The sequence below is a fragment of the Lagopus leucura genome, unplaced genomic scaffold, assembly GCF_019238085.1.
Source record: "Lagopus leucura isolate 7727_CA_CO unplaced genomic scaffold, USGS_WTPT01 Super-Scaffold_739, whole genome shotgun sequence".
NCBI classification, from domain to species: Eukaryota; Metazoa; Chordata; class Aves; order Galliformes; family Phasianidae; genus Lagopus; species Lagopus leucura.
Genome location: NW_024962255.1, coordinates 9,966,046 through 9,990,533, shown reverse-complemented (window position 1 = coordinate 9,990,533; position 24,488 = coordinate 9,966,046). Strand labels below are relative to the sequence as shown.

Below are 24,488 nucleotides of genomic sequence, written 5' to 3'. Positions count from 1 at the left end.
TTAAAAAAAAAAAAAAAAAAAAAAAAAAAAAAGTATTCTGTTCATGCAGAGATGTAGGAATCAAAAGTGAGAGCTTAGATGTACCAAGCTGCTGTGTGCATCACTGGGCTAAACACATAATTTGGGGTCTCATGTTTGAAGTGTGGGAACTTTAAGGAGAAACATGAAAAGTAATGCTGGAGCTTTGTTTCATCTTAGTGTTGGGCAGTGCATTTCAAGCATCAAGTGATATGTAGCCTTACTTTGTGGTGGGTAAAGTAGTACGTGTATATCTTTTTCTAAGTGCTTGACTCCTGTGCCTTTCTGTCTGTGTTCTGATACTTGAGTTCAATTTCAGCATTTAGATAAAATGTACCGATTTATAAACGGAATGTTTTGGACTTGCATTAGTAGAAAATTCTGACTGATGAAGATTTGGACAAGTGACAAAGCATTTATTTTCCGAGTCTGTATTCAGGATGTTGTAAGAGGTGTTGGAATTTTTAAATTAACAATTTAAAATGTCTTATTTTTGAAGGAGAAGATCAGTATTTACTTTTGGAGAATGTATGTGTGTGTTTCAATTTTTGCACTGCAACAAATGAAGAGTTTTGAAGAATATGGTCTGCTTAAGTGTGGCCATATCTTATATACTTTACATAAGCTGATGTTTCTGAAGTGAAGGGAAAAATAAACTGTTCACAAAGAATTTGTGTTATAAAATATTCTCTTCTTTTGACTGGAAAAGATGTGGCAACTTTGCATTTCTAATATTGATATTTATGTATCGTACAAGGCAATGGAAATAGGGAATGTAAAGAAAACAGCAATTTATAACTTGCATTATAACTTTTTTTCCCCTTTTTTATGTACAGAAGTTTACTTCAGGCTTGTTTTAAAGCTGATAGACTCAAAATATTGGATTTACTGTAAATTCTACACGTTTGTTACCTATATGAATCCATTTCCCTTTGCATGACAGGCCTTGAAGAGCCAGGGGTCTTGACTTTTGTAGATGGTACTGTGTATGTGTGTGACCTTTTCTCAAGCCCTTCTGAAATACAGAAAAACCTGTCACTATTTGTTATTCTGATTCAGTTAATGAACCTGTTGGTTTTTCTTAGCGGACGCTGCCATTTTAATGATGATTTCCAGCAGAGGTCCAATCTGTTGCAGAGTAAGAAACAGCTTTACAATTTCAAAGCATGTCAAAATGGAAAGTTTTAAAGTTGTTGTAAGGTAAGTTGTATAACTTTAGAAAATGTTTCTGATTTAATATTCATTTATTTAAGTTTTTGGTTAATTTTGTGATAAATTAATCAAAAACACTTCTAAAAATTGACTTGCCTTACAACAGCATTGAAAATTTCTGTTTTGTCTTTTCAAATAATGAAGTTAACTGTCTCAGTCATGCTGCTCACTCTGCATTGTCTTTCCGAGGAGGGCAGCTTCCTATTTAATCATTGTTTTAAAAATTTCATTCAGTGTTTAAAATCCAAACTACACTTTTTAATAGTGTGAGTTTATATTGCCGTCACAGTCATTATGAAATCTGGAAAGGAGGAAAGGATGAGGGTTAGTGCCTGCAGTAACACAAGTTAATGCCAGAACTGCTGCATACTAATGTGAAATTACAAGGCTGAGATTTAACACAAATAAGGTAATAGCTGTGATAGCAATGCTGCATTTTCACGATAGTAATAACCTTGTGATCTTTCTGTGACTCAAGGACCTCTTGTGCAAATCTATTTTCTGTCCTTTCCCCACAGTTCCAAAATTATCAGACAAGGTGATTTATTAAACTCCTTTTTCTTACAATTTTCTTGTTCCAAGACATATTATTATTTTAATCCACGTAATTTATTTGTTTAGGAAGGTGGGGTTTTTACATTTGGAGCTGGAGGCTATGGTCAGTTGGGACACAACTCTACCAGCCACGAGATAAACCCAAGGAAAGTTTTTGAACTGATGGGAAGTCTTGTCACACAAATAACTTGTGGCAGGTAAGGTCTGTTTTGCACAAGCACTGTGAATCCTATAAACACTCTTTTTGTGTAATACTTTGTGTAAATTCTAATACAAGGTGTTTTTTTTCTTTAACCTTTCTTTTGTGGAAGATAGTCTCTAGTGAAAGATAGATGCTGCAGTGAGGTTTTAAAAACATTCACTAGAACCAGTATGAAAGTTTCATTATTTGAGAACTCTCATTATCTGAATTGAAAATGTTAATAATCATGTGCTTGCTTATTGCTGTCATTTAATTATTCCCTGTTAAAGAGGGTGTCTGGGGAGGTACGTGCTCTTTGGTGAGGATAAGCATAAGATTTGGGAGCATATCTCATGATGCGAATCCATAAAACTGAATTACCCTTCAGTTCATAATGCTTTCTGTGGTATTCATATTATGACAGCACCCAAGAAATGGGAAAAACTGTCAACACAGATGAAAATGTCCTTGTCCAAAACACTTAATTCTAGCAATTCTTGATGAGATAAGCATATTTTGTTATTTGGATTTAAAAAAAAAAAAAAAAGTGTATTATGCAGTCCTTTCCTCATAACAAATTGGACCTTTTTCATTTGGTCAACTCGATACTGATTGTTCCTAAGTGCATAGGAGAGCAGGAAACTAGTGTTGGGATGAGGAACTGTACAATCATTGGATCATTCAAGGCTGTCTGGCCCAACTCCCCTGCAGTGAACTGGGACACCTACAGCTCCATCAGGAGCTCAGAGCCCCATCCAGCCAGGGGCAGGGTGGGATGCAGCCAATCTGGTACAAACTAAACATTTTTGAACATCCAGAGAGATGCTCAAAGGATCAGACTGTTTGCAGGCTTCAAGGCAAAACCTGGCATCTCCGTTATTCCTTGAACATTTCCAGAACACGTGTTGACAATGTTGTCAGTGATGGTGCATTGCCAATAGTGATGTGGAGTGTTTACAGGTCCTTTCAGATACTGTTTAACAAAATTCTTAGGTTGGCCTGTGCAAAGCGTGTTGTGATGCTGAGAGTTTTGTTATGAATTCTGTTTCCCTTAGGCAGCACACTACTGCATTTGTTCCTTCGTCTGGAAGAATTTACTCTTTTGGACTTGGAGGTAACGGGCAATTAGGTACAGGAACAACCAGTAATAGGAAAAGTCCCTTCACAGTAAAAGGAAACTGGCTTCCTTACAGTACTCAGTGCCTGATTCCTGCAGGTAAGCAGCACCTGGCATATTTACTTTTTGGACTTGCGTTCCTTAGTAAGTGTTTTGCAGATCTTGAGATCAGACTATAATTGTTTCCTTCCCTGCAGTTTGTTTTCACTGTGCTCTGTTCTCACTGCAGAAATGGGCTTCAAGAGAAGTACTTGCAAAAATTACTTAAATGTGGTGTTGGGCTAGGTGCCTTGTTAGCACTAGAACATTAGCTTACAGCTCTTATTGCTTACCTCTGTCAAAGATGGCTTTAATGGTTGCATTGTGAAGAACTACTGACACTGAGGTTATGTAACAAATGAACTGTTTCACAACTGAATGTATTTATTGCAGCATCTTGAGTATTTCTCAGATTCACTTTTTCAGTTGCCTTTGTTTTATTGTTATTGCAGACAGTGAGCAGTATTATTGTGTGAAAAGAATTTTCTCTGGTGGGGACCAAAGTTTTGCACACTACTTTTATCCACAGGTAATAAATTAAATATACTTTAGAATGAAAATATTTAAAACTCAGCTTCACTTTTTTCTGATGCCCTTAAGGAGATTTTGATATTGAAGATGCAGAACTACATTGTAATATTTTATAGCGTGGAAGCACAAGACATTGCAGCAGTTTAGCAGTGAAGACTTGGATAGAGTTTGTGTGTTAGCTGTCAGTAAAGCATTTTGGCACAAGCTTTTTGCTGAGTGGTGAATGTGTGCCTTTCTTTCCTTTTAATGGAATCACAGAATAGTTGAGGCTGAAAGGGAACTCTGGGTTCCTCTGATCTAACCCCCCTGCTCAAGCAGGGCCTGTCTGAGCAGGTTGCCTAGAGCCAGGTTAGGTGGCTTTTGAATATTTCCAAGGAGGAGACTGCATAACTTCTCCGAAACAACCTGTTTCAGTGCTCAAAATCACCTTTTCCTTTCAGAAAGTAAAAGGTGAGTGAATACTTGAGCTCTTCCTCCCCACCCACCCTCAGTCCTGACTGCAGCTATGCTGTGTTCTGCTCTGTGATCAATATAGCATTCTACAGTGATGAGGAAACAAGTGGAGCTAAAAATGATAAATGGTGGCTGTCTGTATTGATAATTTTGTGCTAGTGTTAAAACAGTACCTTTCTTTAAGAGAATAAGAATTGAGCTCTGTAAATTCTATTGTGTGTGTTGGAGGGGGGAATGGCAAGGTGGGAGTATGATGGAAAGGAAGCACTATTAGACAGTGGCTTGGGAAGAGAGATGTCTGGATTTGTATAGGGGATATTTCTGAACAGTAGCCTAGATTTAGATTTTTGACTAGGATTTAATGAAGCAACATGAGTTGGAAATGTGGAGGGAAAACAAAACCAAACAGAAAAACAACTGATTAGGCAGTGAAGGGAAACAGTAAGGTTTTAGGAGAAAACATGTTTGTTTGTCAAGCAAAACTGAGTACTGGTCAGGCTTACAGTAACCTTTTATTCCTACAGCCTGTCATGATTGTGAAGAATTAAGTTTTTCTCCCGTTTTCCAGTTCTGATTGAGTTTTGATAACTGTTACTGTGTGGGATAGAAGTTTGTTTAACAGGTGTTAAGCAGGTGTGGTAGAAAAGGCTCAAAACTTCTCTATTAAAATTATTTTCTCAAAAAAGATTCTACTGTGCAAGTTTCATAATTGCTGAAGTAGATTCTGACTAATAGAGGTGGACTCTATGAATGCAGTTATTGTACTGTACAAGAAGCATTAGCAATAGATGGAATTTGGTGCTGCAAAAACATCCCTTTTAGTACTTCTTAGTTTGTCAATTTGCACTGAATTCTTTCAAAGTTACATGAGTACTGTACTGCTGGGACCTGTGTGCCCTTGCCAGCTAAGGGGTCTCAGCCAGGCCTGCTTGATCTTTTATTCAAGTTAATTTTTGGACAGGTCAGTTCCCTCAGTTGTTTCATTATGTGGCTAAATGTTATTTCTGCTGGACAGGGAATCAGCAAGATCCTGGAGGATGGGATCAGGATACTGATTTTTGGCAACAGCTAGTCATCATTGTACCAAGTCAGCTGTGTTTGTCAGCCTGCATCCTCAGGAGAAATGTTTTTACTAGTTTTATTTTAGTTTTGGTGCTGTTTGTCCCCCCTTTCTGAACCAGTTCTCCTACTCAGAATGATTTTCTTGTTTGTTTCCCTTTTTTATTAGAAATCTCACTGTAGTTCATTCAGTATGAGCAGCACATCAGAATGCAAGTTCTGTAATGTTCAACAAAGAAACATGATTCATTCTCAGAGGAGTCTGGATGTGGGGTGGGAGGGCAGCTACCCAAAGTTTGAATGGATCCTCTTCTGTATGCTCATGGCCTGGCAGTGAACTAAGTGGATGATAGTAAGCAGATGTCTGCCATTCTTGCCTACAGCCTTTTTTTGTGTTCGTCTTTTAAGAGTGTTTGTATGTTTGCCATGAGATATCCTGTGGTGTGGATTAACACATTAATCTGAGTAGTTTTAGTTTATGATAGTTTACTCTGTTTTCATGGCAAGTACAGAACTACTAGAATACAGTAATTTTATCCGTTAGCTTATTTCACAGTAATACTTCGGGTAAGTAAATGGTCGATCAGTGAAGAGAAAGAGAGCTTAACCACAGGACTGATTTCCTGGAAATCAGCTTTATGTGCCTGATTCTTTGTGTTCTTTAAACTTCAGAACATGGTGCCACCAGATGACTTCAGGTATCCTGACCTTTTGAAGCAGATCTGGACTGTGAATGAAGCATTTATTCAAAGATTGCTGACTTTCCCATCTGGAAGGCTTCCTGTAGAGATAGCTAAGTAAGCTTTGTTGAGGAAAAAAGTTGTCTTTCATAATTTTATTTGATTTGGGTGTGAATGTGGGTTTCAACATACATAGCAAAGGTTTTTTTAATTACTGACTTTTATTACGTGCAGAGTATTTGCTGTGCTTTCGTTGACATAAGGTAATTTAGCTCCTTTAGTCCATGTCTCACCTGGCACAACTTAGTCACCTGAGCTTAATGCAAGATTTAAATATTTAGTTGTGCATTGAAGAATGACAGTGTGTGTAAAGGAATTTGAGCATAATGCAAAGATTATTTTCAGTACTTTTCAAGAGGAGTGTGCAAAAAAAAAAGAACTGGAACTTCTTGCTTTGTTTTTAGCATTATTTGAACGTTGTCTTTAAATGAAGATTTTATATGATGTTAAACGTCAGATTAAACTCAGAATTAGATTTTATGTACAATGTAACTCTAGAGATTAAATACAGTTTTTAATAGAAAATGCTATTTTGTAGAAAAGAAAAAAAAGAAATGTAACTTCTTTCATATGAAAACTTTCAGTGAAATTGATGGTACGTTCTCCTCAGCTGGATGCCTGAATGGAAGCTTTTTGGCTTTGAGGTAAGTTTCAGCTTTTAAACAACTATTCCTGTGAACAGAAGAGTTTGTGACCAACTTCCTAGTGTCTGTTGTTTCAGCAATAACACCTTAACTCAATTTCTTTATCTTAATATTACTCAGATGCTTTTGCTTTAACTTTCTAGCTCCTTTATTACGGATAGTTTATCAGCTGGCCCAAATGCAGAGTGTCTGCTAGCAGTTCTTAGAAGTGCATGCCACCTGGCTGCTGCCCTGTTAACCAGCAAAACTCATTACTTAGCAGCTGCAAGTCACATATGATTTTAAAGGAATATATTGTACAGCCTGCTCTAGATCTTGGTGTTTTTTTTTCCATGATTGCCTGGCAGTTAGAATGTTTTTTTTTTTTTTTATTGCTTTGAAGGTTGTATGATGGAAGTCTGATACTGTGATCAATAAAACTTAAGTTCCACAGTAAACAAAGCTAAAAAATCAAGGTGGAAAACTTGTAAGTGCTGAGAATACAGGATTCAGTCTTTATATTTTTCTCTCCTTGCCATAGCAATGACGATCATTACAAAACCAGCGTTAGATTCTCAGGGGTTGATATGAATGCTGCTAGACTACTATTTCACAAACTTATACAGCCTGACCACGCTCATATATCACAACAGGTTTGTGCTGCATATTTTCTTTATGTTTGGAAACATCTTTACACCTATCTAGAAATACTATTGTTATGCTTGCTTGGACACATTTAATTGTGTTCTTTACACGATAATATTTAAACTGCAGATACATAAAAACTGTTCTGTGTTGTGCCAGAAGGTAACACCAACATACTGTACGTCTGTATTTTAAAATCCAGAACCAAGACAGTAAATTAAATATTATAATGTAGCTCAAACTTAAACCCTCGATTGTTATTTTCTAGTTTACTTTTTATTTAGGTGAAATTTTGTTGAAATGTACGAATGTATTAAAGTAAACTGAATTTTATTATGCTCTGTAGGTGGCAGCTAGTTTGGAAAAGAATCTTATTCCAAAATTGAGCAGCTCCTTACCAGATGTTGAAGCTTTAAGGCTGTACCTCACTCTACCAGAGTGCCCGTTGATGAGTGATGCAAACAATTTCACAACATTAGCTATTCCATTTGGAACAGCAATTCTGAAATTAGAAAAAGCTCCTTTAAAAGTTCTTGGTAAGAAATTGAATTTATTTATTTATTTATTTATTTTTTACTCTTAAAGGATACAGGAATAAAAACGTGTAGAAATTTAATCAGTGAAGACGTAGTCTCAACAACATCCTGGTTATTCACAGTTCTGTTGAATTTTTCAGTCAGGAAGCTAAGGGTTAAATTTGCATAATACTAAAGAAAGCAGCTATCCTAACTTCTGCACGCAGAAGTTTGTTGAGCATCTCTTTTTGTTCTTCAGAGCTTCCCCATTTTAATAATGCTTGTTGTGTGCTCAGCTGCTAATAGCCCGTGCGTTGTTTTAAATCCCAGAATAGGGTGGGCAGAGAAGGTGTATGAGAAGGGCATGGAGTTTATACACCAGAACCATTTTAAAGTTGGAAGACTGATGTTTCTCTAAATCTTGCTCTGTACAGAGCTGAATGTGTAATAAAACATCGGTACTATGTTGTTCTGTCTCTGCTCACCTCTTCTTACAGTTTTCGGGAACTGATAAGTACATTTTCAAATAAGAAAGGCTCTTTTGATTTAAAAAAACAATGCGATGTTGTAGTGGAAAGTACTATATTTGTATGTTTGTCATTTGTTGACAGAAAATTGGTGGTCTGTACTTGAACCTCCGTTGTTCCTCAAAATAGTGGAACTCTACAAGGATGTTGTGGTCCACCTCTTGAAGTTGTATAAAATTGGCATTCCTCCAGCTGAAAGAAGAATATTTACAAACTTTCTACACACAGCTTTCAGAGTTCTAGAAATACTGCACAGGGTATGTTTATGTCAATTTAAACCGACTGCTTTATCTGTTTGTTTTTTGTCAACATTGTGTGCTGTGTAGTTGTTGAAAGTTAAATAACTAAACAGTTCTAAATATTTAAACTTGACATCTACAGAAGAATCTGTAGTTGTTTGTTTTGGACCTAAAAAATATTAGAATTCTGGATTCCAATCTGACATGGGGATGGAATTATCTGTTTTCATGTGACTGACCCAAGCAATTGCTTCTGTGAGGGCATGTTGGAAAGAATTTTCTTTAGAAATAATAGTGAATAAGGTCAAAATTGGAAGGTAAGAGTACGTTGCATTTTGAGGTAGGTTTGAACAGTTTTACCAGGGCACATATTTCTTCTCTGATGTGTTTACTCAGGGTGTTAGTATCTTAATTTAATACATGAAAATTAATGAATTTTTGAGCTTTGAACAAAAATAGCCCAAATGATTCAGAGTAACCTGACTAAACATCACAAGCCTGAGAAACTGTTGTGTGTAACTGCTGCTGAAGTTCCCCCTCCTCATCGCCTCTTCCAAATTGGTTTTTTGAAGCCCAACTTTGATTAATATGTAGTAACAATGTAGAAATAAAGTTATGAACAGCTGGGCAGCAAGGTAGGTGTATGGACAAATTCTTAACAATTACCAGATGTGGGCTAAAGTAAGAGGAAGAGAATGAAAAGAAAACATATCTAGGATATTTCATGAATTTACTATCTGTTTTTTATGACTATTTCCTTTTTTGGGGGGGGCTTATTTAGGGGGATTGGGTTTCTTTGGTGGTTGTTTAAGAGAAGGAACTCAGATTATCCATTTATAAGGAAGAAATCCTGTCTTTCTGTTTTGATAATTAATGGTGCTTACCTGTCATTCTGAAAAGCAAATTTAGTGCATTTCCTGGGAAGGCTGGGGGTTAGAATTATGCTTTGTGTAAGGGTCTTTCTGTCTCTTACTTTTTTGAGCTTAGCATTTTTTAATAGAAATTGTTCCTCACATCCCAGGTAACTGAAATAGTATTTATTAGTAAGACCGAAATTCTTGAATTGTAGCTCTTAAACTTGTGCACAAGCAAATGCTATTTCTGTGTGATCTCTTGATGTGTCGGAATTGCAGCACTGTTTTTTGCAGTATTGTATGCTTAGTTACTTTTCTTTGCTCCTTGGATGGAATTGTGAATAATCCATGTTTCCTTATCTTTGCTGCTGTTTTTGTTTGTTTGTAGGCATTGTTGTTTTTCTAGAACTTTTTAGTGGCTGGGTATCTGTAGCTGGCATAACAAATGCTTGAAAAATAAAGAAGAAAGAATCCTTTTTAAAAAGATGATGCAAAGTGATAAACTTTAATTTCTTCAGGTAAATGAAAGAGGACAAGTTATCCAGTATGACAGATTTTATATTCATGAAATACAAGATTTGATAGATATCAGAAATGACTATGTCAACTGGGTCCAGCAGCAGGTATTTGGAATGGTAAGGCTTATTTTGCTTTAATTTTATCTTCCTTTTCCACCTGGTTTTGTCTTTTTATGGAAGCCTGTAGATTCTCTAAATATGGACGATTTGTTTTCATACAAGTACGGTGACAGACCCTGATAATGAATGACTCAACTTACGTCAGGTACTAGTTAAGGAAGTGTTAAATTGATACCCTGCAAGAAACACATCTTTCTTAGGACTGACAACGTTGAACATTTTAATGCATTAGCTAAAAGGTGACTCAAAAAGCTGTCTAGTAAGGTTTGCCGTATCAAAAAAGTTAGGGAAGTGATAACTCTTGGTAGGTCAGCATCTCAAGTAACCTGAGGTACTGTGTGAGCTACGTTTGGTCAGAATAATCAAGACTTAAAGAAAGCTGAAAGTGTTCTGTAAAACTAAGTCAGGAAACAGAGTAGGGAGTTACAGGTAACAGACGACGAATATAATTTTCTGTTTATTGCTGTGTAGTGATAAGAAGTGAAATAATTATTTCTTGGATCTGTAAATAGAAGAGTGGGAGTAAATGGGCAGAAACAATCACTTGGATAAGATTTTGTCAAACAGTTCTTTGACTTCAGTTTTGAAAGAATGGAGAATGTTAATCAACTTGTTCCATCTACATGAATGTATTTCTTCTGCTGTGGTATGTAGAAGGTCCTGGAAAGGGGAGGCCTACTTTTGCTTTGTATTGGATGAATACAAAGCAAGTGATAGCTTGTCTACTAAAGAATATAAAACTGCAAAGTAAAATAGCAACAGCAGGAAAATTGTGGAGTGTAAGGAAATAAGTTGATATTGTAGCCATCGCAGAACTTTGTGTCAGCCAGGCTTTTCAGAAAAATAACTCGTGCTTGATGTAGGCTAGTGTTGGTTTCTGACAGAGGTAATATATTAAATGAGATACAGAAGGTGTAGGTAAATACTGCAAGGTCTTGGAAGTAGAGGCAGATTGTATATTTGGAATAAGAGAAGAGTATGGTGGTGAAGGGTACAGAGAATTAGAAAGATGGTGACTTTCACAGCTATCTAAATAGATCTAAAGAAACTGGAATTGTATTTGTCATGATCAGAGAAAAGAATTCTGAGATGCAGGAAAATGAGAGCTGGAAAATGGATTTATTTTAAAGTTTAAAGCTGCATTTGTCAGTCAAATCACAAGATTTGAGCAGTATCTTTACAATAAGAAGCCCTACTTGCCTGTTGAACCACTAGTAATGAATCAGAATTTCTTTTGCCACTGTCATTTTTTTATTGTTGTATCTTGAGACAAAGCTGTTTGCTCAGTTCCTTGAGTAAAGTGTGGAAAGGAAAGTAACAGACAAAAATATAAGACTTCTTCAAGAACTTAAGAGGAAAAAAAAAAAATGCTGTGCTTTCAACAAAAGAGAAATTGGGCAATGTTGAAGTTACTGAATAGCATCCTTAAAGGAGTTGAGGGAAAAAGTGTTTTAGGAATAAATACAGCAACAGGAGTAAGCATTGCATAAATCTTCCTGTGAGAAATGGACTGCTAAAAGTGTTTCTTTTGGGAATTAGGGATACGAGGGGAGCACATTTTACAGAGATGATATTTTGGCCATCACTTTGTCTGTGCTGTAGGTGTCTACATGCTGCACTTCAGAGACTTGTGTATAATCACATTTCACATTTATTTATTTATCCACCAGGTGCATGACTTGGTTCCTTAGCAGAGTTACCTAACTAGTTCTGAATGTCTCTAACAGTGCTAGCAATGTCTATTGGCCTGTTTCAAATTGCAGAAGTCAGTTGATTTTCTTACATGCAGTATTGTAGTTCTAAATAATTCTTGAAATTTAATGACCAATTTTTTTGTTATCTTTAAATTTTTACTCATTTAAAATGTTTTGAATTTAATGTGGCATGCTGTAATCACTTCAGAATGAAAATATATGTGAAAGCAAATGTCATTGATTAATGTGTGGAAGTAATCATTTAAAAGGTTCTAATGCTCCCTTTTAAAAACACATACAGGGTGTTGAAAGGCATAGTTGTATTTGGTAGATTTAATTAAAATGTTTACAATGCTTATCAGTTTTTCAGTAAACATTCTTTTTGGGGGGAAGCTATAGCTAAATAATTCTACATCAGAGATGAATAATGAATGCAGACACTAATGCTGCTTTTTCATCTTAATTATTGCTGCCTTTGTGCAAATGCTGTCATAGGATGTCAACCATGGATTAACTGAGGTAAGATGGGTTGCAATCTGGTTTCTTTTTGGAATGTAAGGAAATCACAAACAGGAGTGCCAAGGATTGTAGGATGTGTTCCATTAGGAGTAAAGCTTTAACTTGTTTGGATTGTAAACTGAAAAGGTTTTTATGGGGCAGAAGTATGTAATTCTTTCTGTTGCAAATTCAGAGCGGAGTTTGAAAACAAAGAGTTGTTTGGTGATATCTACTGGCTGTAACAAAAGGAGTGAACTTAAAAGGAGTGAAATTAAAACGTGTAAAGTGGGGGTGGGTCTTCTCTTGGCTGAGATACTGAACTATTGAACATCTACTTAACTTTTTCTGAGATACTTCAGGTCCTCCGTTGACAATGAGTAAAGGTTTATTTCTCTTTTCAGTAAAAGAGATGTATTAAATGAATATAAATGTAATTGCTTTTTTAACTGCTGTTGTGGGTTTTCTTCAATAAACAGAATGATGACATGGTTCTTCTCATTCTAGTTAACAGACATGCCTGTTACCATTTGCACGTACCCATTTGTTTTTGATGCCCAGGCAAAGACAACTCTTCTGCAAACAGATGCAGTCATGCAGATGCAGGTATGAGTCAGTTTTTAAAGATGTAATTTATTTTGGGTTTAGTTGGAGGCTTTGGAGGGTTGGTGTCCCTTTTTTCTTCTTTGTTTGCATTTGTTCCCCACTCTGCCAACTCGATCCTCTTCATGAAAGTAAGGGATCTGTTGTTTTCCTCTAAGTATGTATATGACTGAAGCTGGTAGGAATCTCACTGACATAAAATTAGTAATTATATAAACATCCATTGAACTTTTCCCCTTTCATTAACTGGATGTATTCTTTCACATGTTAGCCCATAGTAATAAGGTACAGACAAAACCAAGCAAAAATTAAAATAACTTTTTAAAAGCTCTTTCATGCCAGATTTATATTAAACATCTTAGGCTTCATTTGCCTGTTAAATGAAATGCATTTTTTGTTTTACTGGAAGGAGGGAGGTGCTATATATTTTTTCCTATTTGCTTCCTTTTCTTGTCCAAAATATTTTACCTGGAATGTCAGAAGCTGTATTCTGTGTCATTCCTAAATGTATTAGTGTTGATGAGACTAATAAGTCAAGGGAGAATATTGTCTGAGGTTAAAGCAATAGGAAGAAAGCCCTCATAATAGGTAATCACACTGATGTCTTCTGAACTGTTTCAGATGAGAGTGATGGGTGTTTAGTGTTTATAGGAATCTTACGCTACCTACTGACAGTGACATTGTACTTTTTTTTTTCTCCCTCCTAGATGGCTGTTGATCAAGCTCACAGGCAGAATTTGTCTTCTCTTTTTCTGCCAGTATTTGAATCTGTTAACCCATGCCTGATATTAATGGTGAGGAGAGACAATATTGTAGGAGATGCTGTGGAAGTCCTAAGGAAAACAAAGAGTGTAGACTACAAGAAGCCATTGAAGGTACTGCCAGTACATACTGATCTGAGTGTCTTTCACTGACGTGCTAGTAATTAAGAATATATTTTGGACAAACATTGTTTCATGTTCCATTTTTAATTCTGCGCTAATTGAAATGTGTTTCAGGTTATTTTTGTAGGGGAAGAAGCTGTTGATGTTGGGGGTGTTCGCAAAGAATTTTTTCTGCTCATAATGAGGGAGTTGCTAGATCCCAAATACGGAATGTTCAGGTATTATGAAGAGTCCAGGCTGATCTGGTTCTCTGATAAGGTAGGGTGCGATCAACAGTCATTAATTTTCTTTCAGTTTAAGTATTTTGTTAATTATGTATGGACATAGGAATTTGTGGTAGTTTTATTTTGAGAGGAGAAGCTGAAGGAAGAAATCTTGAAAAAGTGTAATTTTTGCCATTGCTAGATCAAAGCGTTCCTTTCTTTTCTTTTATTTTTTTTTTTCTTTTTTCCAACCTGATTCCTTGCTTTACTCCTCACCATTTGTCTGTGGTTGAGGTGACTTTGGTAGGAACATGTGCCAGCTGACTCCAAAAGCAGAATCAGGATGGTAGAGAAAATTGATGCGGCATGTCAAACCTTCCTTTTCTGCGTTCATTCACATTTATGGGCCTGCTTTTTGGTAGTCACCTGTTTGTACTTGCTAGGAAGTTTTAATTGTTGACTTTTTAGTCCTCTTTCAGAGGAACATGCTAACTAACTCCAGTTAGCACTCGCTAATGTCACTTATATCTGGATATTAATGTTTTCACAGTTGTGTTCCAAGCCTTAACTGTTTAGTCCAAGGAAGTTAACAGTAAGCTCCTCACCTCTCCTTCCCCATTAATTTAAATTAAAATGTATTTAAGGACTGAGTACTGTCATAGTAAGTCACCAACAAAAATGGAATCTTTAGATGGTAGCTTCAGCAGCATGCATCACTTAGAATACAAAACATGTTGCATCTCAGTTGTTTTTTTTTTAATATCCATACCTCTTTTCTGGACTATAAATGATTAAAATAACTTGTTTTAAAATATTTTGTCTGTTTTCTGTTCTTAGACCTTTGAAGACAGTGACTTGTTTCATTTGATTGGTGTTGTCTGTGGGCTAGCAATATATAATTTTACTATTGTAGACCTTCACTTCCCTTTGGCTTTGTATAAAAAGCTGTTGAATAAGAAGCCATCCCTGGACGATTTAAAAGAGTTGATGCCAGATGTTGGCAGGTAAGCAAGAAAAAAATGAGTGAGATTAGGAATTAGTTTTGAGTTCAACACTTCCCTTTGAAGGTTTAAAGAAAGTGCATGCTATTCACACAGGATAAACATCTTAGAGTAACTTGTAGCTATCATGCCATTTCAGATGTGTGCTATTGTTAAGCAGCTGCTTCTCTAAGTGTTTGGTTTTGATATTCATCTCTCCTGTGCTGTATTGTCCTACAAGAATCTTTGGAAGTTGAAAGTTTTGAGATTCTGCTATTAATTTTATAATACAAGTGTGAACATAATTTTAGTTCTGTATATTTTGCCTAGTCTGAGGAGGAGACATTTTCACTTATTTCAGAGGCAACTGCATGCTAAATAACTGCACTTGAACAGGTAGGGTTTTCAGGTGGTGTGGTGGAGTTGGTGTTGGATTGCTTCAGCGTTGTGAATGCAAAAGGTTTTCATAGGTCTAGGAGGAATTGAACGTAATAATGGGAAACACCATCAGTGATTAATTAGGACTTAGCACCTCTGTCTTGGAATTCCTTCCCTGCACTGAAGCTAGACACTGGGGTATGAGTCTTCTCTTAACTCCTGAGAGAATAAAAAGAAACAACAGTACAAGTAATAGGAAAACCAAACCATTGTTTATTTAAAGCTTTGCATTCTATGCTTTTGAAAGCAATGTGTGTATGGGAACTGCTGAGTCACGGCCTGAACCTCTGATTGATCACCTGAGGTGAGCCTTGAGTCAGCCAGAGGAGCACAGCTGAAGGCAATTCACCTGTGCTGCCGGAAGGGGTGGAGCCTGGCTCCCTCCTGGACCTATTTAAGAGCTGGCTACCAGAGGGGAAGGATCTCTTCTGGAGATCCCCTCTTTTGGTATCTTCTGGTGAGCTCAACCCAAGGGTAAGCTCTTCTACTTATTCTCTTTTTGTGATCATTGTCTGCTTTGCCTTACTCTTTTGATTATATTGCAATTATAACATCTTGATATCTATTGATTATACGCAATTATATTGTGATTATAACATCTTGGTTATACAAATGTGATTTGCTTGAATTTCCTAGCGCTGCCCTGCAAGTCAGTATATAATAGTAGAACTTTTTTGTTCTCCTCTCACTGGTACAAGTACTTCGTAATTTGTTTTTCAGGGGAATGCAGCAATTACTGGACTATCCAGAGGATGACATAGAAGAGGCGTTTTGTCTTAATTTTACTGTAAGTTTCTCATTATGTTGGAAGCTTTGATTTGTTCTACTGGTAAAGCTTGTACTGTGTATTACAGTTTCATCTGATGGATTGTTTGAGCAGAAGCATTGGCTGCTGATGGTCATGAATTGTAGCATTCTGTGCTTAACATTCTAAGATCTGTCTGCCACTCACTATACTGTTAGCGAAGGGGTGGGAAGAAGTCCTCTACACAGAAAATAAAATTAATACTATTTTTGTTTTAAATAGATCACTGTGGAAAATTTTGGTACAACAGAAATTAAAGAACTTGTTCCTAATGGTGCTGACATTCCTGTAGTCAAACAAAATAGGTGAGTGTTATGGATCACAGTGTAGTTCGATGTTGCTGTCTGTTTTGGGAGCATAACTGGGCTGCTATAGAGATCCTTTGCCAAGTTGCTATGCTAGTGATGGGAGGTGAAGCTACTGCTGTTTTTCCAAGCTGTTTTAATGTGTATTATAAAGAACAGTTAATAACTGTTGTAGTTAGGGACTTGACGTCTAAGGTGGCTCAGTAAGCAATATCTTTTTCACTTTGGCCTCAGAAGTATTTTGAAACTCTTTAGTGCCCATATGAATACACTATCTTCACTTCAGAAGGCCAGAAATGGTTCTGCAGAAAGTTACTGAGTCACAGTGAAAACATCAACTTAGATGCTGTTACGTGACAACTCTTGGTATGTGAAATACCATTTCAGGGAAGTATTCGCTTTGTAGAACAGATACATTAGTCTGTCATTTTTAGTGTCACTGTTTAATGAGTATGTGGGGTGTGGTTCTATCCTTCTTTCCTGGATTCTGTTAATTCTGTCTTATAAAAGCCGCTTCTCCCACCCTGTGTTCCCCTTCTGCTCTTGGAGGATAGATAGAATATTTCTGGTATTCTGTGGTACTAATATTTCTGCGGAATATTATCACTTTCCTGTCCCTTGTTGGTCATTCTCTTCATGTATTTTCATCAGTGTTTTAATCTTTGTGTCTTCTATGAGCTTTCACTTCTCCTTGAGTGAAGGGAGAACCAAATGGAAAGGGCATACTGTGTGAGAACAAAACATACCTAGGCTGTATGTCATAGGAAGGGAGAAAAAGAACCTTCGGGTGTGTTTTGGGGCAGTGTTTTCTGAGTAGCTAAGTCCCTTGTAGATGAAAAAGCAATGAGAGAAGATTGAAGCTATCACAAACTCTGTGCGGTGAGTGCTTTCATCCTCCTGACTTCTCATTACTGGGAGAGAAAAACATTGGTTCAGAGCTCCAAGTGTAGTGGCAAGACTGAGCAGCTTCAACTGAAGGGAAAAGCAAACAAGCACACTAAGCATCTATGATGCTTGCAGTCACTTCTTACACTGGTCAGCTTTTCTCTCTTTAATCTTTGGCTGATAGTTGAGGATTTATGGTGCTTCATCTTAAACATGATATTTTCTAAGTTCTGCAGGTGTGTTTTTTTCCTGTCACAAAGTGACAGTGAGATTAGAGTTGAAATATGAGAAAAGGTTTAGAGTGTCCATGGAATGTAATGCTATGGTTGTCTGAAGAAATCTTTTTTCTCAGGGCCCAAATATTCTATGACTTTTTAAATTCAGTTTGAAAAATGCTATTGCAGAGTATAATTATGTTAATCAGTTTACTACTGTCAGTTTTCTGTCCACTGTTAATATTCCACAGTGTGCCTAAATTAGGGAAGATATGTTCTACAACTTAATAGTGTATCTTCAAAATGCTTCGATCTTTCCTTAAAGGATTAGTGATGTTATTCAAATAAGTGGAGTCACTGTGCCAATGCAGGAGCTAACAGCATTAACTGGGATCCTTTAATAAATAAATGAAATTATAATCAATATTGTATCAGGAGATTTTAACTACTAGCTTCTGTTGAAGATGGTGTTTGCAGTAAGAGGAGAGAACTCCTTGTACTGAAGCATGGATAAGACAGTGTGTTTCTCAGCATCCTAACTTCTTTTTCCTGATTCTTTTTTTTTTTTTTTTTAGTGTGTAGGACTCAAATGTCTGCTTGAAATTTATTTTCATCTTCAGTGCACATATGGTAACGCTTTATAATAAAAACAGAGCAAAGCCAAAATACACAAATTTTGGCACTAAGTTGGCTTCAGAACACTATGTACAACTCCAAGCCTTTGAGTGTGTTGCCATTCAGTCCAGTTCACTGTGAGGCATGCAGTGATGTCTGAAATCAGTAACGAAAACATTCTTGGTTTTGTCTTGTACATTACAGGCTCCCTGTTGGACAAAAATGTACATTTATGTGCTGTTTTCATTCAGGTCATCTTCTCTGTGGCTCTAACGTGGAGCACAGAACATAGTAGCCTAAGATCCTTTTTGCTCAACTTCCCATGAAGTTTTCTGTACTGAAATGGCTGTTCTATGAAAATAGAAGAGTGACACATGCTTTTGTTTTCCTCTCCTCTCAACGTAATTATTTTTTCTTTGTGCAGGCAAGATTTTGTAGATGCATATGTGGATTACATCTTCAATAAATCAGTAGCTTCCTTATTCAGTGCATTCCATGAAGGCTTCCACAAAGTATGTGGAGGTAAAGTTCTTCAGCTCTTCCAGCCCAGCGAGTTGCAGTCAATGGTAATTGGGAACACAAATTATGATTGGAAAGAACTGGAGAAGGTAAAAACAAACAAACAACATAGTTGGCTCTTTGTTTCACATATTTTTTTTTAAATTTCAAGGTGCAAGAGTAATCTCAAAGTATCATTTTAAGCTCTGTTAGCATGTGGTATGTCAGGGCCAGCCTTTACTGGATAGACTGCATAACTGAGAATCTTCTCGTTTTAAGTTGTCAGTGAACAAAGGCATTAAGATACTATTCATTTTCCTTTTTAAAGTGTTCTCATCTAATTTCTGAAGGAAATCAGAGTTGGGGGGATCAAAGAGGAAGAAAAATTGCACAGAACCTAAAGGCAGTCGTAAATTTAAGTTAGAAAGGGAAAAATGAATAAAATGCATACTGCTGATATAAGTAGATACTCCTGCTTACTGAAACTCACTGTGAGCTATTGTTACAACTTCTCTGGAATTGAGACTGCTTTGAGATAGATCTGTTTGTCCATATATTTGAAGTCTGAAGAGCTGCAGAAATTTGATCCAAGGAAATGGCGGTGTGTCACTTTCAGTGCAGTATCCCTTGTCACAATTCTTTATGCTTTATTGTGGCATTATCATACTGAGAAGTAACTGAATTTCTTGCTCATTTTAGAATACGGAATACAAAGGAGAATACTGGGCAGACCATCCTACAATTAAAATATTCTGGGAGGTTTTTCATCAGTTGCCTTTGGAGAAGAAAAAACAGTTTTTGTGTAAGTATTCAACAATACTTTGCAAAACCTTCTAACTGAACAGGATCACTGATTTCAGGTTCTGGCAATAAGAACAGTAACAGTGTGATTAACTCCATATGGAGGGGAAAAATAATCAGAGTAGAAGCAATTGGTTATAAGCTTGTCTATGACTTTCCTGGAGCTGTCCTGAAAAGTTTTGGGTAATGGAGGTTTATAAGATGACATAGGCCAAAGCAGCATTTAAAATAATTGCCCAACAGTGTGAGCTACTGATGGCATCTGTCTGCTGATCAAATTTTTTCCCTGTGATTTGACACCAGGTTCACATTCTCTAGTTTTTCTCATTGTAAATAGGTGGAATAGCGAAGTTATAACTGATTGTCAGTACCTAAAGATACTGATGTGAGGGAAAGTACACAGGTTAAGACAAGGGAAACTTCTTGTGAATGAGCTGATGTTGAGAATCACTGTCATACTGAACAAACTAATCCAGGGTGCTCAGAAGTACACTAAAGGTACAGCTAATGAATTTTAAGTTACCAATTCTGATCTTGACTATCAAGGGCACTTGTTATGTCCCCTCAAGGGCACAAGATTGTTTCATATGTGAAAATGAAAAGTTTTCCTTTGTGTACAACATGTTAGGTTATGGTGGAGGCTTCACTTTGCAGGAAGGAGATCAGGCTAAGACATCTCTTGTTTTCAAGTTTATTTGAACGATTTCAGCATGAAAAGCTGAGTACAGCTGGAATAATTGAGAAATGTAAATAAGGACTAGAACAGCCTATGTGGAATACACAGTGTTTTATCTTAAACCACTTTCAGGACTTTGTTTTTGTTTTTGTTTTTTTTCTTGGCAGTGTTTCTGACAGGCAGTGATCGTATTCCAATCCTTGGAATGAAGTGTCTTAAACTAGTCATCCAGCCAACAGGAGGTGGAGAAGGTTATCTTCCGGTAGCTCACACTTGCTTTAATCTTCTTGATCTTCCAAAATACACAGATAAAGAAACGCTAAAATCTAAGCTGATCCAGGCTATAGATCACTATGAAGGTTTCAGTTTAGTATAACTTCAGAAATGAGAGAGATCTGTGTAAAGTGGGATCATTAAACTAACTTCTTGTGTCTTTTTTGTGGTGGTAAATTCAGTGGATTAAATGATGGAGATGATAATATAATTGATTATTTGCAAAATGTTAAGTGGTATGGTTATTCATTGGAGCCAAAAAAAAAAGGGGGGACAAAAATGAGGAACTGTCTTAATAACTCTTGTACAAAACCATGTTGATTTTCTCATCTTGCAATAAAATGAGAGTATTGTGAGTGGGAGTCAAGTTTCACTAACATGAATTAACACTTCATCTTATGCAGACAATTTGGCGTGTGAGTGCATGAGAGACTTGCTTAAGTTTTTCAAATCAGTTAGTAAGAATATTTAAGTCTTTCCCTGATAAATTCACTTGGTTACTTTTCATTTTGTAAATAATAAATTTTTGTGATAAAATAATTATGTTCCAATAGCAGTATGGTTTCTATTGCTTGTAATTAAATATGAGCTTATTTTATGGCTTTTAACAAAAAGAGTGACTACTCTGATTTCTGAAGATATATTTTTCTGGTTTGTTTTAAGAACCTTAATAATGAAAACTATTGTTTGAAAGACATTCATCTTCACAGTGTACAATCCAACAAGTTCCATGAAGCAGTCACTTTAATGCTGATTAAAAAAAAAAAAAGCCAACAATGAAAACGCATCAAAAACCTGCATACAATGGCATTTTTAATACATGGATGGACGAGCTGACTTAAAACATTGCTTTATTTTTAAGGACTGATTGTGTAAGTGGACACAATTATAAAGGAGGTTAATTTATCACTGGGAACCTCTGCAGCCATGTGTCAAGAATGCAGCTTAAAAGAAAAAGATGCTCCCGACAGTTGTTGCTGTCAAGAGGTTAAACATTTATTTTTAAATGCTGAAAGTGTAGTTTATGGTTTCTAATACAATTTTCACTTTTTTCCAGATAAATGCATTTGAAATAACTCTTTAACACCCTTTTCCCCTTTTCTTAAGATTTTATTTTTAGTATAAATACCATGAGACAACTGTGCTTAGCTGGACACTTTTGGAGTTGACTTTCCTTCTCTGGTTAAATTCCAGATTTTGTGGTGTTAATGCATATGATGTGACTTGCAGCTGTGAAACAAATATTTATTTTTTTTAGATTTTTAAATGCAGTGACAAAAAAAATTCAAGCTATAATAAAAGTCTTGAATGAAAACCTTTGTTGACTGATGTGTATGGATGCTTGCATCATGCATCAATGATGCATTCAATGAAAAGGTAACATCTGTGCAGTAAATCAAGAGTGCCAGATTCTCACTTTAAAAGTAGAGAAATTGATTCATTAGGATAAATGGTTGAACTTGTCATTAGATGTAGATATACAAAGCAGTCAGTGCAGGTAAGAGCATTCTTTCCATAACTGTTCTTAAAGCATTCTCATGCAATGTAACCTTTAATAATTTCTTTACGTGCAGCCTTTATATCTCATCTTTTCCAACATGTGTTACTTGGCTGGCAAGTTCTCCCTGTTGTGAGATATGAGAATCTGACCAATGCTGCAGCAGCTTAAGCTTATTTTGTGTGGGAGAAAGGAGGAAAAAAAAAAGTACATTATGCCTTCATTTTACCAGGTAATATTAAAACTTCTGAGATTATAGAGCACCAAACTTGTGAAGGCAAGTACTTGGAAATTAGGAAGTGACAAACATCAAGCTGTCTCATTTTCCCCTGTTTATCATTACATGAGTAAATGCTGTTTATATCCCTGATGTCCATGGGACCCTTCCTTCACTCAGTGTACCCAGTTGACATGTGCATTATTTTTCTGTTCAGTTGTGCAGATCTGATTCTAATGCATATCATGTAAATCCAGCACTATTTGCTTTTTATTTCCCTAAAGGTCATTCTGCTGTATTGAATTCTTTATCTTACTAATCTGAGAGATAAGCAACAGCCTTATTCTGTAGATGAGATAGTTGGAGACAGAATTCAATCCAATTATTGAACGTTCATTTATTAACATTATTGGCCACTTGCTCAACTGAGGATGTGCTAGGAAATTTTAGATGTCCTGCATCTTGGCATTGTAGTTAACGTTTACTAAAATCACTATGATGAGTAGTACATATTTCTGCAGTATCAGAAAGGCAGATGTGCTCTCTTAGAACTTCAGTAGAATTGATAAGCCTCGTGGGATTGAATGATTGGCTAAATTTCACATGGAAGGAAGCCCACTGACAGAGCAGGATGAGAATCATGTTCCTTGAGACTGCACTAACCTGAAACATTTTTGCACTTTCAGCCTTGATTGTGTCCACCTCTGCAAGAAATGGAGTTGGATTCTACAGAACAGGATAATAGCTGCTAAACGCTCCTGACTATGGTGCAGGTGTTAGCTCATTCAGTGCAGTGAAACAGGTGCTCTGTTACCAAACATTACGCAAGGTAAAAGACTTTTATGCAGTACTAGAACAGTGACTAGTCATTATGTTACTTCTGTCACACAGGTGTTGGTCCTTACCTTGTCCTTAGGTCTGCTAATGGTCATAACAGCTGTGTGGAGGACTCAAGCCAAAGCTAAATGCTTACTTGTTTCCTCTGGTTAACAAAAGGAGGTGGCTGAAGTGTTTTCTCTCCTACTTGGATCAAGTGGCATTTTCCATACAGTATTGAATGCTGTGCGTCATGTGAGGAAGAAAAAAAAAAATCAACTTCCTGCTTAGGTAAAATTGCCACGATGTTATGGAAGAAAGGCGCTTTCCTCCTTCTCACATTTCTCATTAATCAGGGAAAACCTGTAGGCTTTCAAAAGGATTGTGTGAACAACTGGGGGAAAGTAGTGTTTTGGGCTCCAGTGGGAATGTTTTACAATAATTAAAAATTTCTAAAGCAGTTTTGATAACAGGCTTAGTATTCTGATGAGCATTCGTAATTACTGTTGGAGAATGGTTAGCTGTATGCATCTCCATTATGTTTACTGAAGGAAGGTTTGTTTTTGTCATAGCAGTGGATTTACTGCACCTGTCGCAGGCACAGAACTGCAGATTGCAGCTGTGTGGCAGAACTACATGGACTTTTATTTGCCTGTATCGCAGAAACTTGTGCATTGTTTTCCAGGGGAAAATCGAAGGGCTGTTGCTCTGAGACAGTGCAACTATTAAAACTGAGCTCCAGTTAAGCACTTCGTAGTAGTTGCTATTGCTAACATTGTTACTAATGTAGAACACCAAGGTGCAGAATTCCACTAAAGGGTTTTTTATGCTCCTATGAAGGATTCCAGTTCATTGCACTGCTCTGCGTTGTGGTAAACTTTGTTTATCCAGGAGTGAATGCAGTGTGGTACCATCAGATACAAACAGCTGTAAAACAAAACTCATTATTTAAAGGCATATCATCTTCTGCAGTTAGGATGAATACAGAGTGAAAGCTTTCCTGTAATAACACAGTTTTTATCATGCTGAAGTAGTATATGGTGGGCACCACATGGATGGCTCTGGCTTTCTCCTTGTGCAACCACTATGTACTGCAGAGCTGTCATTGCTTGTTTGTTGGTGGAAGAACAAAATATTTGTGTCTCCTAACAAGAGATGGTCTCTACTGCTTACCAGTGGGTGTTTCTCAGTTGGTGGCTCAGTCTGGAGTGGGCTGAACTAATCATGAGGCTGCTATCTTGTCTTTGAATGTGCTGTTCAGTTCAGTGTTAGTCGGGTTTGAAGAAATAAGCTTTAAGAACCTTCCCTAGACCTCTAACGATCTGAAACCAGATTGACTGGGTAACAGTGTCCTGTAACGCTACACACTGGAGCCTCCAAGAAATCCACCCGTGTTTTACTGGACTACATACACTCTTACAGATTGTTAAAGTAACACCAGCAGCCATAATTGCTGTATATGGCCTGTCTTTCAGCTTTGAGATACTGTATGGGTCTTCTGCAAATCTGCAGAATAGTGTGTTGTTGGTGTCAGGAATGTAAGCTGGTTTTAAAAGCTTTTTAATTTTTTTGCTGTTGTTGTTATTTTTTTTCACCAGTTTCAGGAGTATTAAGAAAGAAAATGAAGGCTCTGTACCTTGT

The 24,488-nt window shown here is 36.7% G+C and overlaps 1 protein-coding gene across 5 annotated transcripts in view; it reads left to right on the top strand.

Moving 5' to 3' along the window:
* The window catches only part of HERC4 (HECT and RLD domain containing E3 ubiquitin protein ligase 4), a 39,335-nt gene extending 17,704 nt beyond the window's left edge, over positions 1-21,631 (top strand). For 4 of the 5 annotated variants that reach the window (XM_042862871.1, XM_042862872.1, XM_042862869.1 and 1 more), the window contains exons 8-26: positions 1,852-1,982; positions 3,022-3,182; positions 3,575-3,651; positions 5,838-5,962; positions 6,490-6,549; positions 7,070-7,181; positions 7,520-7,709; positions 8,300-8,472; positions 9,827-9,943; positions 12,136-12,159; positions 12,643-12,741; positions 13,446-13,613; positions 13,737-13,880; positions 14,663-14,829; positions 15,964-16,030; positions 16,271-16,353; positions 18,493-18,676; positions 19,266-19,368; positions 20,211-21,631. In XM_042862871.1, coding sequence (XP_042718805.1) covers positions 1,852-1,982; positions 3,022-3,182; positions 3,575-3,651; positions 5,838-5,962; positions 6,490-6,549; positions 7,070-7,181; positions 7,520-7,709; positions 8,300-8,472; positions 9,827-9,943; positions 12,136-12,159; positions 12,643-12,741; positions 13,446-13,613; positions 13,737-13,880; positions 14,663-14,829; positions 15,964-16,030; positions 16,271-16,353; positions 18,493-18,676; positions 19,266-19,368; positions 20,211-20,419 — 2,394 coding nt within the window. In that variant the 3' untranslated portion in view covers positions 20,420-21,631. The remainder of the gene's footprint in view (positions 1-1,851; positions 1,983-3,021; positions 3,183-3,574; positions 3,652-5,837; positions 5,963-6,489; positions 6,550-7,069; positions 7,182-7,519; positions 7,710-8,299; positions 8,473-9,826; positions 9,944-12,135; positions 12,160-12,642; positions 12,742-13,445; positions 13,614-13,736; positions 13,881-14,662; positions 14,830-15,963; positions 16,031-16,270; positions 16,354-18,492; positions 18,677-19,265; positions 19,369-20,210) is intronic. The other variant, XM_042862873.1, reaches the window with a different exon arrangement.
* Positions 21,632-24,488: the final 2,857 nt, after the last annotated feature.